A 14,173-nucleotide genomic window follows, 5' to 3' on the forward strand; every position below is an offset into this window, starting at 1 on the left:
CCACTGTGAACTGCTGGCTTCCATGCACACATGCACACATGTGTCTATCTACATACATGTGATCATGAATGCACATATGCACAAATACTATGCGTGTAAACATGCAAAAGAAACAAACCAATATTGCACTTTAAAAATGAATAAGCTCTTGTTATCTAATAGTCAAACTTTCCCAGTTTTTCTGAGAAGTTTCACCTCTGTATCTGATCTGATTTAATGTTTTATCATAGCAATAGAGAAGATGCATGTTCACTCACATACATGCACAATACATACACACAAAAATACACATAAAAAAAAGAACAAAGAAGCTAATGAAATCACCGTGAAGAAATCAAAGCCATGAAACTTCTAAAGAAAATTAGCTTGCCCCATTCATTTGTATTTTTTAGTTAGTTAATTGCCTGCTTACATGCCTGTCATGTATGTGTGCATGTGTGCACATGTGTAGAGGCCAGAGATCAACATCTTTAACCTCTTTTCCATCTTTTACAAAAGCTTATTTATTCAATGTATATTTCGTTGCATGTATGTTTCGTTGCATGTATGAATGGATGTGCACCACATGCATACCTGGTGTCCTCAGAGGACAGAAGATGCCAACCCTTTCAAACTAGAGTTAAATCTATTTGTGAACCACCATGTAGGTTCTGGGAATTGAAACCACGTCCTCTGGCAGAGGAACAAGTGCATAAAACACTGAGCTATGTCCCATGTCTCCAATCCACTTTATTTTTTTATTGTTTTTAGTGAGCTATACATTTTTCTCTGCTCCCCTCCCTTTTCCCCCTCCCTTTTAACGCTCTCCTGTGACCCTCATACTCCTAATTTACTCAGGAGATCTTGTCTTTTTCTCCTTCCCATGTAGATTAGATCCATGTATGTCTCTCTTAGGGTCCTCTTCATTGTCTAGGTTCTCTGGGGTTGTGGACTTTAGGCTGATTTTTTTTTATTTTATGTCTAAAAGCCACTTATGAGTGAGTGCATATTATATTTGTCTTTCTGGGTCTGGGTTACCTCACTCAATATGATGTTTTCTAGCTCCATCCATTTGCCTCTAAATTTCAAGATGTCATTATTTTTTCTGCTGTGTAGTACTCCATTGTGCAAATGTACCACATTTTCCTTATCTATTCTTCAGTCGAGGGGCATTTAGGTTGTTTCCAGGTTCTGGCTATGACAAACAATGCTGCGATGAACATAGTTGAGCACATGTTCTTGTGGTATGATTGAGCATCCTTTGGGGATATACCCAAAAATGGTATTGCTGGATCTTGAGGTACATTGTTTCCTAATTTTCTGAGAAATCACCATACTGATTTCCAAAGTGATTGTACCAGCTTGCATACTCTGGTTTCCCTTCAGATCGTATAAATCTTTTGCCTCTTACCACCATATTTTTGCGGAAGCTCTCCCACAGATCCTGGAACTCACTACCAGTTCACCTAGCCAGCAAGCTCCCTGGATCCTTCATTCTCTGTCTTCACAGCACTGACATTACAGGTGCACATGTTACATCCACACCCGAATCAAACTCAGCACTTGATGCTCTCAGAGAAAATACGTTATCAACAAAGCTATACCCCCACCCAGACTTGTCCCATTTTTTTTTTTTAAATCAAGGTGGTGACTGGGAAGATGGCTTGGCGGATAAAGCACTTGCCAGGCAAGCATGAGGATTGGAGTCTGGATTTCCAGAGCCCATGTAAAAGCTCATGTATGGTGATCACTTACATTTCCAGCGCTCAGGAGGCAGAGATAGGGGATCCCTAGGCAGGCTGGCTACTAGACCAACTAGGCAAAACTGGCAAGCTGCAGGTTCAGTGAGAGACCCTGCCTTGGGGCATAAAGCAGAAAGTGACAGAGGAAGGCACCTGACGTCAGCGTTGGACCTATATACACACAGGAACACACGTGCATATGTATGCCCACACATGCAAATACATGCGCACGCACACACACACACAGACACACACACACACACTGTGGACTGAAGAAACGAGATACACGCTGGAACTTTTCCCAAGAATTTCCCGTATCAGCACAGTGCCTTGCACCACACGTGGGAGCTGGGGCCCTTGATGATGTCTAGGAAAGGCTATTCCTTCTTTTCCTCTCTCAGAATTTTATTTTGCATAGAGTCTCTGGGAAGAAATCTGCTTAACTTTGCTGAATCAAGTACTTTCCAATGTATCTGTCTGGGGACAGTACTTCCTCCCCTGCTCCTCCTTTTTCAAGTCAAGTAACAGTAGAAGTGTTGCCTTGACTGCCTTGGGGTCATCCAAAGGCTTAAAGGGGGAAAAGTCCATTGATTGGCAAGCCCCAGGGCGTGTCAGGAGACCTCTGTACTGGTCTTCTGCTTCTGAAAGGCTCCTGAGCTAATGGCCCCTGATCTAGAGTGTTCAAGACTCTCAGGTTTCAGCTCTGGGGAGAGTAGGAAGTGGAGGCAGGGCAGTAGTCCCAGCCACACTCTTCTAGAGTTTTCCTAAAGCTCACCAGCACTTCGGAGGAATGTAGAGGGCACGTGACCTTAAGTGTCACAGAGCCACCAGGATTTACTTGGACTAGACAAGAGTGCATCTCTTGAATCAGCGCCAAATTGCACTGAGGGCAGACTGGGCCAGAGGGAGAGCAGAGGATCCAGAGTCAGAAAAATGGATAAGTATTGGCCAGGACAGCTAGGGAAATCCTTCCTTTCTGAACCACATTTCTTCAATATTGTAGGTATAAAAGTGCTTGTCTCAGATGGTTATCAAGATCTCATCAGATATTTAAGAACATTTTAAACACCAGAAATGCAATATAAATAATGAGCCAATTTAAAATTACTGTTAAGCATAGTTTTCCTGGCCTATGTGGCCATACATTCTGGAATTTACCCAACTTATACTTATAGTTTAATTTTTCACTCTTTTGGCTTGTGGGGGGGCCCACCCAGCAACCAAATAAATCACATATACAGAGGCTTATTCGTAGTTTTAAATGTCAGGCCTTAGCTTGGCTTGTTTCTTGTCAGCTTTTATTAACTTCAATCGTCCCAACTAACTTTTGCCTCTGGGTTTTTTCCTTTTCTTACTTCTGTGTGTCTTACTTTCACTCTTTCTCCATGACGGCTGGGTGGCTGGCCCTAGGATCCTCTTGTTCTCTGGTTCCTCCTCGTCCTCATTTCTATTTATCCCCTCTGCCTGCCAGCTCCGCCCATCCTTACTCCTGCCTCGCTATTGGCCATTCAGCTCTTTATTAGGACCGTCAGGTGTTTCAGATGGGCACAATAACACAGTTTCACAGAGTTAAACAAATGCAGGATGAACAAAAGAAACACACCTTAAAATAATCTTCCCCAACATAGTACATTTACCAAATACTTAGTGCCCCAAGCACTGAGATAGGTGCTGATGAAGAATGTGCAAAGCAGCCGTTCCGATCCCTTACCTCCCATGTGCAAGGCGTGTGATGCTAAAAACTGACAGTCCCTTCCCCGGGTCTTGAGTGGTTTTTATGGGTGTACCATTAATAACCACCACTGAGATGTATTCACAAATGGTCCACATGTGTTGAAATGAATTAATCAGTTTAAGTAACTAATAAGATTTAAAATGTAAGACTGGAGGTAACCTTAAGACCAGTTTCTCCCAGTTCCCTTGCTTTATAACTGAGGAAAGCTAGAACCCAGAATACTTGAAACTTACCCAGAATTACATAATTGTATGTGTGTGTGTGTGTGTGTGTGTGTGTGTGTGTGTGTGTGAGAGAGAGAGAGAGAGAGAGAGAGAGAGAGAGAGAGATGATAGCAGGGAGGAACGGAGGGAGGGAGAGAGAGAGAGAGAGAGAGAGAGAGAGAGAGAGAGAGAGAGAGAGAGAGAGAGAGAGAGAGATACTAGGGATATTCAGGAGGCAAGGTCAGAACACAGCAGCTAGGGATACTTGGGCAAGGTCAGAACACAGATTTACCCTCCCAGGCCAGTGTTTTTCTCTTGCTGGCTTCTATCCGAGGCAGGGTCTATGTACACCCCTGGCTGGCTTCCAATCTGCAGTATTCCTCCCGCCTCTGCCTCCTGGAGGCATATCACAGGCATGTGCCTCCAGGCCAACTGAAAGATTCTAGCTCAACCTTGCTTTGTGCTTTTGACTAGGCTCAGTTGTGCCCAAGTTTTTTTTCCTATGGGAATTTAGCAGTTCACTAGATGCTAATAAGTTCTTGGTCTGGTAACTTCAAACCCTGTGATCAGCCCTGCCTCTGCTGCAGAGCTCCATTGTGGACCGACCGTGGAAGGGGCATCCCTGTAGCAAGGAGACTCTTCCACCACGCCCCACCCACCATTCCCAAGCCCACGTGACTATGGAACCCATGTGTGCCTCTTGCTACAGAGTGTGGCGAATTCCCTGAACAGAAAACACAGCCTCATATCAACCTGGCAAACCTGGCATCGGAAACCTGGGCAAACCTGGCATTGCTCCCTAACACACACAGCTTCAAAGGGGCAGTTTCCAGGTCTTGGGGCTGTAGGTAGCCTGTGGATCTGTGGGAATACAGAGAGGCAAGGCCAGTAGGAGGCAGCTTTTGGATGGACAGTGTCCTTTTGACCGAGGACTGGCATAAGAAACAACAGGAGCTGAAGGGATAAGTCTGCATATCTGGTTTTGGAGGAAAACAATATTTTTTTTCTCAATAGTAATTCTATTAGTTTTTTATTGTAATTTCCAAGCCTTTTACAGATTCTGGTTTTTATTGTCCTTCTAGGCATCCACCAGCCCGGAGTCCCCCGTCAAGCTGTGATGTTGCCTCGGAACACGCATTTAAGGCAGCTGGGCATCCCGAAGCTGAGGTAACATTTCCTTCAGTCTGGCCCGAGTCCACGGGTGTAGAGCCTGTCTGTGACTGCCTGGCCCAGCCATCCAAACATGAAACTTGTAGTGTTATTTTGAAGTTTTTGAGACAAAAGCCTAGCTAAAGAACCGTGGTTCAGTGGAGAGACGGGGAGGCACGGTGAAGGGAGAATCAAAAGCCTGGAAATTCGCAGCTGAGAATAAACGCCGGCTGCTCCCTGAGGTGATTTGAGTCCTCCCCGCTGCAGATGGTGGAGTGTCTCTCCGAGAGAGGACCTGAGGTTCTCTGGTAGCACTTTGATACCCTGCTTGAATTCAGCACGTGAAATGGAGGCGTCTCTCTGTGACTTGGAGCCCACAGCAGGCTTTGAAGTCTGATCCAATTTTTGCTGCCTCCTATTTGATGTTGAAAGGGTGAAATGAAGAAAATGTACAGTTTTTGCCAGTAACTCTGCCGAGCATATGTAAGATTGAAAAAAAATCCTCTGGATGATGTGCTTAGAAATGGTAGGCAGATTAATACCTTCCTATTCGTCTTCTTGTTTCTCTCTGAAGGGTAGAAATGAAGTAAAGAGGAGACTTGGCATGTGGCTGGTTTTCTGTCCTGAACTAAGTGGTTGAGGAGGGTGTTAGTGCAGAGGAGGAGATAGGTGATTGAAGTCAAAGGTACCACGGCTTGGCTCCTAATTGCCCCAATGAGGACCGGCACTCAGTTCTATACAAGACACAGCGAGCGTGCAAATGTCATCAATACAGTCAGGGCCAGGGTCCCTTACTCTGATGGGAAGCATGTCCTTAAGGCTACTTCACCAGAGGATGAAAATGTCACGTCTCTCACTCCTTTCACTAGCTCTCAGTTGCTGGAACCGATGTGCCGTCTTCCTGGACATGTCATACTGCCCCAGCTTACCAGAGACCCAACATCTGTGAAGGCCCTCCCAAACCTGGTAAGGAAGACATTTGGAATGCATGCAGTTTGACCATTCGCATGCTGGTATACATTCTAGTGAGTTGTTTATGAAGGTCTGTCTAGAAGTCAGGACCTAATTAGATGGCAAGATGATGTAATGCTAACAGGAAGCCATAAAGGCTGGGAACAGTAGTTATATTAAATGGCGAGTAACTTTAATCCCAGCACTCTGGAGGCAGAGACAGACAGATCTCTGTGAGTTTGAGGCCAGCCTGGTCTACAGAGGGAGTTCTAGGACAGCAACACAGAGAAACTGTCTCAAAAACAAAAAGTGGCAGTTTAAGATTGGCGTAGTAACACAATCCCACTTAGGAGGCAGAGGGAAGAAGATCTGCCTTGGATATATAGCAAGTTTTGAGGCCAGCCCGGGCTACATCAAGACTCTGCTTCAAACAGCCAAAGTATATACATTCATATATTCTAAGCGGTAGCAGTTTACCTTCCTACTCATGTGCTTAAATGAATATCAAGGGCCGTACTTCCCTTGTAAAGCCCTGAAACTATTCCTGAGCTTCTTTTGTTAAAAAAAGAAAAAAAGAAATATCTATATTGCAGCAGAGTTAATCATTCAATCATTCAAGGGAAAAATCTCTGGCTTAGCAACGAATATGTACTTGGAGAATACCTCTGCATTCTGGGTAGCAAGGCCATTTACCTAGCAAAAGATAGACACCTCACTGCATGTCTTTGGTGCCAATAAATTCTGGCCCCTTTACAAAATTCCTTGCTGTGGAATATGGTAGAAGTCAGTTGTAGGCTTGTGGGCAGCTATAATCAGTGCGTCTGGAAGATAAAGTACAGAACATGATTGTAGGATATATTTTTATGAACAGATATATCCTTAGTTCAAGGAAAGAAATCTTGTGACTGGAGAGACAGCTCAGCAGTTAAGAACACTGATTGCTCTTCTAGAGGACCTAGATTTAATTCCTGCCCACAACCATCTATAACTCCAGCTCCAAAGAATCTGAGGACATATATGATGCCAGGCATTCACTTAAATGCCGTTCAATAAAGATTAATAACTGAAAAAAGGAAGAAAACTCTCCACTTCCGATATGGTTGCCAGACTCAACGTCAACCTGGTCTGTTTTGCTGAGAGATGTAGTTATTTCTTAGCTCCCTCTGCAGTCCTTCTTTACCTGTTTTTCAGTCCGTGGAAATGCAGTGTAACAGGAAGTGGAAATGTGGCTGAATGTGCCCTGTCTCCCAGCCCATGAGACTTGTACTCTTTGCGACCCTAGGGTGTGTGCATTATTGTAGAGCTTTTCCCATGACTAATGTAGTAGATGCTAACAAATCGGAAGATGCAGTGTTTCCTCATAGCCAGGCAGTGTTCAGGAGTGTGGCCATGTTCTGCTTTACAACACACGCAGTCCCTGGGCTGTAGACGTAGCTTGGTCAGTCAGGTGCTCGGCTCACAAGCATGAGGACCTAAGTGTGCTCTCCAGAACCCACAGAAAATCACCAGGCTCAGAGGGAGGCAGAGATATGAGGATCCCCAGAACTGCCACCTATTGTCTAGACTAATGGGTGAGCTCAAGGTCAACGAAAACCCCTGCCTCACAGAGGTGGACAGCGTTCCTGAGACTGGCACAGGAGTGTCCTCTGGGTTACACAAGCACACGCGCGCAGGCACACACACACACACACACACACACACACACACACTGAGCCTTAAAAACAAATAGAATACATGTGATTCCCTAAATATAAAAGTCAGTGTGGGTTGAGTAGTTAGAAGCACAGGTCTAAAGTTAGGCCTGTCTGGGTTCACATATCTGCTCTCTGGGTAATGGTAACCAGGCTATGTAATATATCAGTAACTTTTCTCATCAATTTGATAAGATGAGTTACACATTTTGATTTAAAAAAACTGGGTGTGATGGTATATGCTTTTAATTCCAAACTTGGAAGGGGTTTGAGGCCAACCTGGTCTACATAGAAAGTTCCAGGCCAGCCAGGGCTACATGGTGAAACCCTGTGTCAAGAAGAGAAAACCAAACAAAGCAAAATGAACAAAACTCCCCAGAGAGAGCAACTTGAGGGACAAAGTGTTTATTCTGGCTTACAGTTTAAGGTAAAACAGTCCATGGTGCGGGGGAAGCCATGGAGGTGGAGTGTGAGCCCAATGGTCACACAGAATCCACAGTAATGGATCCCTCGCTTTCCTCCCATTTTATTCAGCCTCAGACCGCATCCCACGCAATGATGCTGTACACTTTCAGGGTGGCTCTTTCTTCTTCAGTTAAACCTCCTTGGAAACCCTCTCAAAGCTGTGCCCCCACATGCGCTTTAGGAATGCCCCCTGCATCTTTTAATTCAAAGTCACCAGCGATGGAAATTAACCACCACGCAGGACAGTTCTACAGCAGTATCCATGTTTATAACTGAGAGGGGCAGTAGTTATATGCATGAGGGCTAGTGTAGGGGGCTGCACAGAGCTTGGCTCACAGGAAGGGGTGCTCAGGGGCTGTGATGACCTGCCGTTTTTATGGAAGTACTCAAGTATGGGTGGCTGGAGGAGAGATCTGGTTCTTGTTAGAAGGCTTTGGGTCGTGATGGGATCGTTCAGAAATAAACACGTAGTGTGTTCCTAACCAAAGGCATAGAAAAGACTTGTTGGAATTACCATTATCTTTCTAGTCTTAGAAAGTATTAGAAATTAGAAATATACTCCCCAAGATCAGATTCATTAGGGAGCTGTAACTCTGACATTTAGAAATAGCTCTTGGGTGCTTACCCACAGCTGTCCCTTCCTTCAGTGGAAACAGCTGTATCCTGAGTCAGCTGCCATCACTATCATCTCCCCTATACTCAGAAAAATGGCTTCCACCTCAGTGGTTTCCCTGGCTCTTCCCCTCCTTTGACTCCTCTAGTGCACAGGAGTCTGAGCAGCGTTTCTGAAGCATAACTCTGCTCATGCCAGTTGCTCTCTCCACTCTCCAGTGTTCCCCAGTTCCCCCCTCTCCCACCCAGAGTCAACTCTCACATCATTGAAGGCTTCCTGTGCTCTTATGCTGGTCTCACTTTCGGGCTCTGATTATCACCGGTGCCTCCCTCAAGGATTTTAAGACTAGTCTCTACTCTGTGGACGTGGACGAGGATATTCTCTCTCTCGTGGTTTTGCTTGTGTTGCCCCCTTTGCCAGAATCCCCTGTGTTCTTCATGGCCCATGATGATCCCCTATTCTGTGCCCTTTGACTCTGTGCATGGTAGTTCTTTCATTCTGCCTTGTGTTCTAGCTGTTTCCAGGCTTGTGGTCCACTTTAAACTCTCTTGGGTCACAATTTATGGATAATGAGGGCAAACCTGGACTTGCTGGGCTCTGATGCTGAGCCACATCCTCAGCCTCCTGGACAAGATTTCCGAACTAATTTCTGGAGCATCTAAAACCATGGTGAAGTATAATAGAAGCAAGAAGGGAAGGAAAGTCTACTTGACTGGCATCACCAGTTCATTGGCTGGGACTAAATAAGAAAGATAAAGCAAGTTGAGTGTTTGTATTGGTCTGCTTCCTGCCAGTGAATGCAATATGAGCAGGCACTTCACACTCCTGCCACCATGCCTTTCCCACCGGAGAGAATTACGTTCTCAAACTATGAGCTGAAATAAACCCTTCCTTCTTCAAGATACTCCTACCCTCCTTCCTCAAGATACTCCAACCCTTTCTTTCTGAAGATGCTCCTACCCTTCCTTCCTCAAGATGCTCACACCAGGTGTCAGTCACAGCAAAGGGAAATGTAACTAATAAAAACACACTCGTAAATAAGTTGCTATGATGCAAGTGGTTCCCTTTTGTTGTTGCTGTTGCTGCTTGGTTTTGTTTTGTTTTGAGACTGGGTCTCACTATGTAGCCCAGGCTGGCCTCCAACTCATAGAAATCTACCCACCTCTCCCTCTTGTAGTAGGGGGATGCTTGTTCATCCTGGCTGCCCAGAACTGAAATAATCACACAGGAGCCATATTATTTAAATCACCGCTTGGCCCATTAGCTCTAGCTTCTTACTGGCTAACTCTTACGTATTAATTTAACCCATCTCCATTAATCTGCGTATCACCACGTGGTTGTGGCTTACCAGGTAATGTTCCTAGCGTCTGTCTCCATAGGCTACATGGCTTATCTCTGACTTCGCCTCCTTTCTCCCAGTATTCTGTTTAGTTTTCCCCACCTAGCTCTGTTCCCCTATAGCTCTGCTATAGGCCCAAAGCAGTTCCTTTATTAAGCAATGATATTTACAGCATATAGAGGGGACTTCTACATCAGCCTCCTACATGCTGGGATTATGCATCATCATACCTTGGTAATTCTCTGTCTCCAATGGCCCGTTATTTTAACCTGGTTTTATGGGAGGTAAAAAGAAAATGCTGTGATCTTTACCATTTTTAAGGAGACAGCAATGCCCAGCAGCCTTCACTTCTCACTTGCGGAACTCACACCATTGCTCCTGAAAGATTCTGGTAGGTTAGGGACCGGAAATAAACCCTAGGTGCTCAGTCTGGGACTCTAGAGCAGCCATCACACCAGCCTGTTAAAATGGGACTTGGACATGGCTCTTAGCTAAGGAATCCAAGAACTGTCTCCAGTCAGCCCACATTGCTCAAATAGATGAATATGTTCAGAAAGAGGCAGGCACCCATCACTTCGTCATTAATCCAACCAGTGAAAGACTTTATAGGATTGTATATCAACTCTAACCCTAACCCTAAGTATATAAAATCTCAAACAGGTTCTTACTATGTAAAGATGTATTTCTCAGACATTTGTTCTTCTCTTGATTTATTCATATATTTATTTTAAAAAATATTTTTAATATTTTCTACATGCCAGAATCCATGTCACCAATTTTCAATTTTTTTTTGAAAAACCTGATGTTTATTTGTTTTCAATAGACTGCTTTCTGATTTGCTGTCTGATAGTTTTGTGACATTATAATAAAAAAAAAATCCTAGAAAAGCAATCACCCACTAAAAATACCTAGAAAAGCAATTGCACCCTTGGATACTTTGCTGATATCAAACTGATCTCAACCTAGTTTAATTTCTTCCTTTGAGTTAGATGGCTCTGAATTCCTTTACTAATTTAGTCAGGCACAAGGGACACCAAGAAGCCTGAAGATTGTCAGTGAGTGGCAGTCCTGTTTGGATCACTCAGGGCCTCCTGTGCTAGACAAGGTTTGTTTGCCTTTGTTTTGTAAATATAATTCCAACAGAGTGCTCCACACACCAACTGCTACCACCTCAGGTAACCCTCTCTGAGGCCTCTGTCCAAAACTGGGCTCTTTAAAAGAATTTTACAGTCAAGGGTTTCTGATGAGCCTGCATTGAAGAGAACTTTGAGGGATGAAGAAGGGACAGAGTCTACTTACGTGGCCAGGCTCCCTCCCTTCCCAGGGTCCACGGTGAGATCTGACTGTGGTGGAGGCCTGAGTTAAGTTCCCAGTCGACAGAAGGTTAATGGAAGCCCTGGAGAGAGCATCTGCCAGGCAAGTGCTGCAGAGGCCACAAGTTCCCTGCCTCAGTCACATGGTGTCACTGTGAAGAGACACCATGACCAAGGCTAGTCTTATTTAAAACAAAAACAAACAAGCAAACAAAATAATATTCCTTAAAAAATGCTGGCGTGACCCCGGCAGGCTCTAGTCTGGCAAGGACAGCTGTGGGTCCCGGCAAGATCCCCAGGGGCCATGTGAGCAGGCAGCGAGCTCACAGAGCAGGCAGGAATGCTTCCCGGGCAGGCTGGTCCTGCCATGGGGCCAGGAGAGCAGGCGGTAGATAAAAGGCTTACAAGACATAGTAAATAGACATAAAGATGAACATTTATTATTTAAAGGAGAGAGAGAGAGACAGACAGACAGAGAGACAGAGAGGAGACACGTGTGCACACGCCAAGAGAGAGAACTGAAAGAGGCCAAGATGGCGACAAGAGGTCAGAAGTCACTGGGAGTAGGCGTGGCGTGTCCCTTAAAGCGACCAGAGATCAAAAGGAATAACACAAAACCTCGGTATTTAATTGGGGCTGGCTTACAGTTTCAGAGTGTTAGTCTGTTATCATCATGGTGGGAGCATGGTAGTGAGCTTGGTACTGGAGCAGCAGCTGAGAGCTACACCCTGGTTTTCAGGCGTTGGGGGGGGGGAGGGGGAGGGAAGAAGGGGGGAAGGGAGAGAGAGACTAGACCTAGTAAGGCTTTTGAAAACCTCAAAGCCCACCCTCAGTGACACATTTTCACCTCCTAATCCTTGCAATCCTTTCAAACAGCTCCGTACCTAGTGATTAAGCATTCAAATAATATGAGCCTATGGAAATCATTCCTATTCAAAATAGCACATTGGGGCTGGAAAGATGGTTTAGGGGTCAAGAGCACTGGTTACTCTCCCAGAGGACCTGGGTTCAATTCCCAGCACCTGCGTGACAACTCACAACTGTTAGCTCAAGTTCCAGGATATCTAGCATCCTCACACAGACATACATTCAGGCAAAACATCAATGCATAAAAAAATTAAAAATAAAATCATTAAAAAACAAAAACCACCATATTCCCCCAAACCACCCATAGTCTGATCTGGTCCCTGCCACGTAGAAAAGTTCATTACAAAGCCTATGACGTCACTTCTGCCCAGACTGTTCCTGCCCAGTCTTGGCATGCTCCCCTGTGAGAGTTAGATTGGGATGTGCTTTCTGTCTCTGCCAAGCCTGGCATTGGCCCAGGACATCAGGAGCACAGCCGCCAAAGACGGCGAGGTGATGCTGTGTCCTCAGCTTCCAGGACTCATGCCCAGGGCAGAACTGAGAAATGAGGCCAGAGAGACTTTGATCCTAACTTATGTGATATCATATGTAATACACATAGGCTCCCCTGTTCACTTTAGCTACCTACTTTATTTCATTTTAAACTCAGCTTTAAAATCAAACATAGAATGGTTTTATGGTAGAAATGGTTTTTCTTTTTTACTTCTGTTTATTTTCCGAAATTGGGTATAATACTTTTTTCTGTGGTTTTGTGTGTGTGTGTGTGTGTGTGTGTGTGTGTGTGTGTGTGTGTGTGTGTGTGTATGCATATGTGTGACAAAGAATTTCTTATATCCTTGGCAGGTGTCTTTGTTATTTTTTTATTGCTGTGACAACATCATAACCAAAGCAACTTATATACGAAATTATTTTATTTGGGGTCATGGATTCAGAGGATTAGAATCCACGACCATCATGGCAGGGAACATAGCAGGCAGGCAGGCATGGTGTTGGAACAGTAGCTGAGAGATTACATCTGATCCACAAAACCAGGCAGAGAGAGCTAACTAGGAATGGCATGGACTTTTGAAACCTCAAAGCCCATCCCCAGTGACACACCTCCTCTAACAAGGCCATGCCTCCTAATCCTTCCTCAGCCATTCCACCAATTTCAGGAACAAACATTCAAGCATATGAGCTGTGGGGGGGGGGGGGCATTCTCATTTGAAACACCACAGCTGGCCTGAAACTCTCTGTGTGAGACAAACTGGCCTCAAACTCAGAGATCTGCTTGTCTCTGCCTCTCCAGTGCTGGGAGTCTGTCTTTCTGTCTGTCTTTCTTTCTTTCTTTCTTTCTTTCTTTCTTTCTTTCTTTCTTTCTTTCTTTCTTTCTTCTCTCTCTCTCTCTCTCTCTCTCTCTCTCTTTCTTTCTTTCTTCCTTTCTTTGTTTTTGTTTTGTTTTTTGAGACAGGGTTTCTCTGTGTAACATCCCTAGCTGTCCTAGAACTAGGTCTTTAGTCCAGGCTAGCCTCAAATTCACAGACATCCGCCTGCCTCTGCCTCCTGAGTGCTGTGATTAAAGGCCTGTACCATCACCACCCAGTGTAAACTGTTGTTTCTTAATAGACTTCCAGTCATTTTTGTGTCTTTGTTTGTTTGTTTCAGGAACACTGAGCAGAAATGTGCATAATTTCCACATACCCCTCTCCACTATATTCCTCTGTTATTGACATGTTTCAGGGCTTCCTTGAAGCTCACTGGAATGGCATGTGTTTGCAATGCAGGAGCCTTGGTTTAAACTCTAGCACCACAAAAAGTGATTTTTGCCTCCACATGATTCATTTGAAAGACAGTGGTAACTCACTATTACCTAGTGTCTGTGTTTCATATCAAGGTTCACTCTGTGTGTTGGGAATGTTGTGGGGTTTTCAAACAGATAAGGGTAGTTATCCATCATATGACCTAGAACATTCTCACTGGCCTACAAATCTCACCTATCCCTCCACCTATTCTTTCCTTTTTCTTGGTGCACAAGCACCTAGCAACCACTAATTTATTTATTTTTTACTTTTTATTTTATTGTCTCCATTGTTCTAAATTTTCTGTCATACAGTGGGAACACAATGCACACCCTTTTTAGATTGATT

General features: G+C 44.5%; 1 protein-coding gene across 1 annotated transcript in view; it reads left to right on the forward strand.

Moving 5' to 3' along the window:
- Window positions 1-14,173, forward strand: part of Myo3b (myosin IIIB) — a 326,704-nt gene that overhangs the window by 246,642 nt on the left and 65,889 nt on the right. The window contains exons 29-30 of the mRNA XM_087900046.1: window positions 4,742-4,826; window positions 5,678-5,774. Coding sequence (XP_087756172.1) covers window positions 4,742-4,826; window positions 5,678-5,774 — 182 coding nt within the window. The remainder of the gene's footprint in view (window positions 1-4,741; window positions 4,827-5,677; window positions 5,775-14,173) is intronic.

Source organism: Myodes glareolus, chromosome 21 (genome assembly GCF_982192425.1).
Source record: "Myodes glareolus chromosome 21, mMyoGla1.1, whole genome shotgun sequence".
NCBI lineage: Eukaryota > Metazoa > Chordata > Mammalia > Rodentia > Cricetidae > Myodes > Myodes glareolus.